Source organism: Macadamia integrifolia, chromosome 3 (genome assembly GCF_013358625.1).
Source record: "Macadamia integrifolia cultivar HAES 741 chromosome 3, SCU_Mint_v3, whole genome shotgun sequence".
NCBI classification, from domain to species: Eukaryota; Viridiplantae; Streptophyta; class Magnoliopsida; order Proteales; family Proteaceae; genus Macadamia; species Macadamia integrifolia.
The window spans coordinates 18,024,712-18,027,681 of NC_056559.1; the positions used below are offsets into that span (position 1 = coordinate 18,024,712).

The 2,970-nt window shown below is 38.9% G+C and overlaps 1 protein-coding gene across 1 annotated transcript in view; it reads right to left on the reverse strand.

Moving 5' to 3' along the window:
* Positions 1-2,668, reverse strand: part of LOC122072707 (NADH dehydrogenase [ubiquinone] 1 beta subcomplex subunit 2) — an 11,657-nt gene extending 8,989 nt beyond the window's left edge. The window contains exons 1-3 of the mRNA XM_042637095.1: positions 2,423-2,668; positions 1,143-1,188; positions 987-1,043 (exon numbers count right to left, since the gene is read on the reverse strand). Coding sequence (XP_042493029.1) covers positions 987-1,043; positions 1,143-1,188; positions 2,423-2,535 — 216 coding nt within the window. The 5' untranslated portion in view covers positions 2,536-2,668. The remainder of the gene's footprint in view (positions 1-986; positions 1,044-1,142; positions 1,189-2,422) is intronic.
* Positions 2,669-2,970: the final 302 nt, after the last annotated feature.

Consider the following 2,970-nt stretch of genomic DNA (forward strand, 5'->3'; position numbering starts at 1 on the left):
TTTTCTCTACATTTATAACCCACTTGACTAGTTAAAGTGCCAAAATACTTCATTTCTATAGGGACCGCAAGATTAAAAAATATATATATATAATATTCAAACCCCCAAAAAAAAAAAAATATATTAGATATTATCCCCTTATTTCCCTTATTGACTCTCCCATTTCTTCTCCTTTTTAATCCTTACTTTTGTTCGGCTTTCAAATTTACCCTCACTCAATAAATACTTATCCCCTTTATATCATTGTCTACCAAATAGCACCTTAAAACTTCTGGTTATTTACTAGACTGCCACTCCCCCATATACAACTCAACCCAACTCAGCCCTATCACAACTAAATGGGGTCATCTACATGGATCCTTACCCTTCAATCAGCTCTATTCAAAGCCGTACTTGTTACTACCACTCCCCCCTAATAAGCCTAGGAATATTTACTGTTTTGACACTATTCTCTTGAAATGAGTTTCCTATAATTCTATTGGGCCAACAGAGAACCCAGACAGGGTTTTTGAACCCCAGGATCATATCAGCAATAGCATCAATTTCTCTTGATATTAACATGCACGTAAATATCAATCTTTAATGGAAAAAATAAGTTAACTAAGGGAATCACATTTTATGCATCTGCACTGCACTAACAATGAAACTTACAACTTTCCAAACTATATCCTGAGCTCAAAGTCAAGTTAAGTTCTACAATACTTTATATTTTCTTCCTTCACTTTCCAAAATACACAAAGCAATTTACCCAATTTCAGAAATGGAAATAGTAAGAACCATCTTTCTAGACCTCTACTTATTTCCGGAACTCATGATTGATGTGTTCAAAACTAGAATTAAGCCTGACCCACAAGTGAGGCCATATTTTGTTATTTTCTCTACCCCTCACCCTTCCTCTCTTCCTCTAGTTCAAATCCTTATCTATTATAAGATTGCCTTAGTTGATCTAGAACAAACTCCATCAATTTCAGTTTTAGTGGCAATACCTAATGATCATGCCCATGACCATGGGAGTCATGCCCCTCCCAAGGATGCCGCCAACCCTGTACAGAAAACCCCACATGCTGGTGAAAACAAGTCCAAGGAGAGGAGAAGAACAGGTACCAATTACAAAGAAAGATAAGATAAAAATTGAAGCTTACCAAGACTACGGGACCATCTTGCTTAGCTCTGTAGAATACCCAAAACCTACAAAAACATAACAAAACCAATTATCAATTTACCAATAATAACATGCTCCCAGTGATCATTTCTTTACAGATGATGTCAGAATCAAAACAATCAATCAATTACATTCTGCAGGGATTCAGTTAGGAGTTTTCATAATATTTTATGGTTTCCTTGCGGCGTCCTTCCAATATTTGGAACACTTGGAATTAGTCCTAATTGGATTCCCACTTCACCATCTTTAACTTGTTACTGAAAAAGCCAAAATCAACTCAACAATTCATGGGTTCCAGCAACCTTCAGGTGTTCTAGCAACATCATGCCCCAAGATACTTCTGCAACAGAACCCCAGAAAAAGGGGAGGAGAAATATAGCAAAACATTGAAGTCGGGAACACTGAAAATAAAGTAGACCTGACAACAAGGCCCAAAAATTCTGTCATCTTAACTAGAATTACGTCATTGCATTGCATCCTGAACCCAGCAACAGAAAGCATATCCAAAGGTCTCTAAACAAAAGGCCCATCCAAAAGAGACATCAATACATCTGCATTAGTCACTTAACAACCAGCCAACTGGGTAACCAATAACTTCTGAGGACAACCCGCAGTGCCTCGAGAAAGGCTACAGAAATAGTGCTAAAGGGATCTGAAAAGCCAAACCAGGCATCAGACTAAATGGAACGGTCCCGCTGGCATCTCAACCCTAAGGACAACCGATTTTCAGTATCCAAAAGCTCTAATAAACCAGTTCTATCAGTTACAATATTACAGATTACATTATAGGTTGAATGGATAGACTTATTCTTTGTTATCCGAGGTTTAAGTCATTTTCAAACAGTTCTCCTTAATTTCACAATTAACCAATTCATTTTGTTATTCCTCAATTTCAAAATCTAAAGCATCTTAGCTTCTTCTCTGGACCGACAGCAATAATCCATGATTTCCAGACAAATGAGGGGATTTGGATCCGGAGATTCTTAAACAGAGTAAAGAAAATGAATGCATTTGAATTCTTATAGTACCAAAAGTGATCATAATTCATAAGTGATCATGAACATGAAGATTGATCTTCCATTTCTTATTTCTCTCTTTTTTTTTTCCCCCCATCCTAGTTTCATATAAAGAGATCCATTGACTACAGCAATCAAAAGTCAATAAACCAATATGGGAACAAAATTAAGGATTTGAAGACTGGATCGGTGAAGAGAAAGCAGGAGGAATAAGATCCGAAAGGGGGGGTTTCGAGTATCGTACCACATGATGGCGCACAAGCCCTTTCCGGTGACGGTGTGCCATCGCTTAGGGCGATGCAAGGTTAAGCCTTTGTGGATCGTACTGTGGCCATCGTCTGCATGTCCTCCTCCCATCTCTTGCTCCTTTGTCCCTGAACAAGTTTCGAACACCGAGAACCCTACAGCCGGCTAAGTCATTCAAGAACAAGCACCACAAAAGGAGACAGGGAATGGAATAAACTGGGATCAAGAAGAGGAGCCGTAAAAACTGGTCGAAAATCCGTCGGATTGGAACTCTTTGACTATTTTACGTTGATGATATAAGATCCCTGATCAACGAAAAGAGATCCGTGAGCCAAGCTATGGTAGATCTTGGGCCCACAGTTGAAAAAGACCTTGAATGGATACAATCGATTGAGGTTCTGCAGCATTATTGCATGCCTATTTTAGTAGGGATTTAGATCCTCTCCAGCTGCTGGGGCATTCTGGGAGGACTCGACATGCACCCTAGGTCCTCCAAGATATCGAATGCACGAGAGAATTTGAGTCATTTCAATAGTGCCTAGCTAG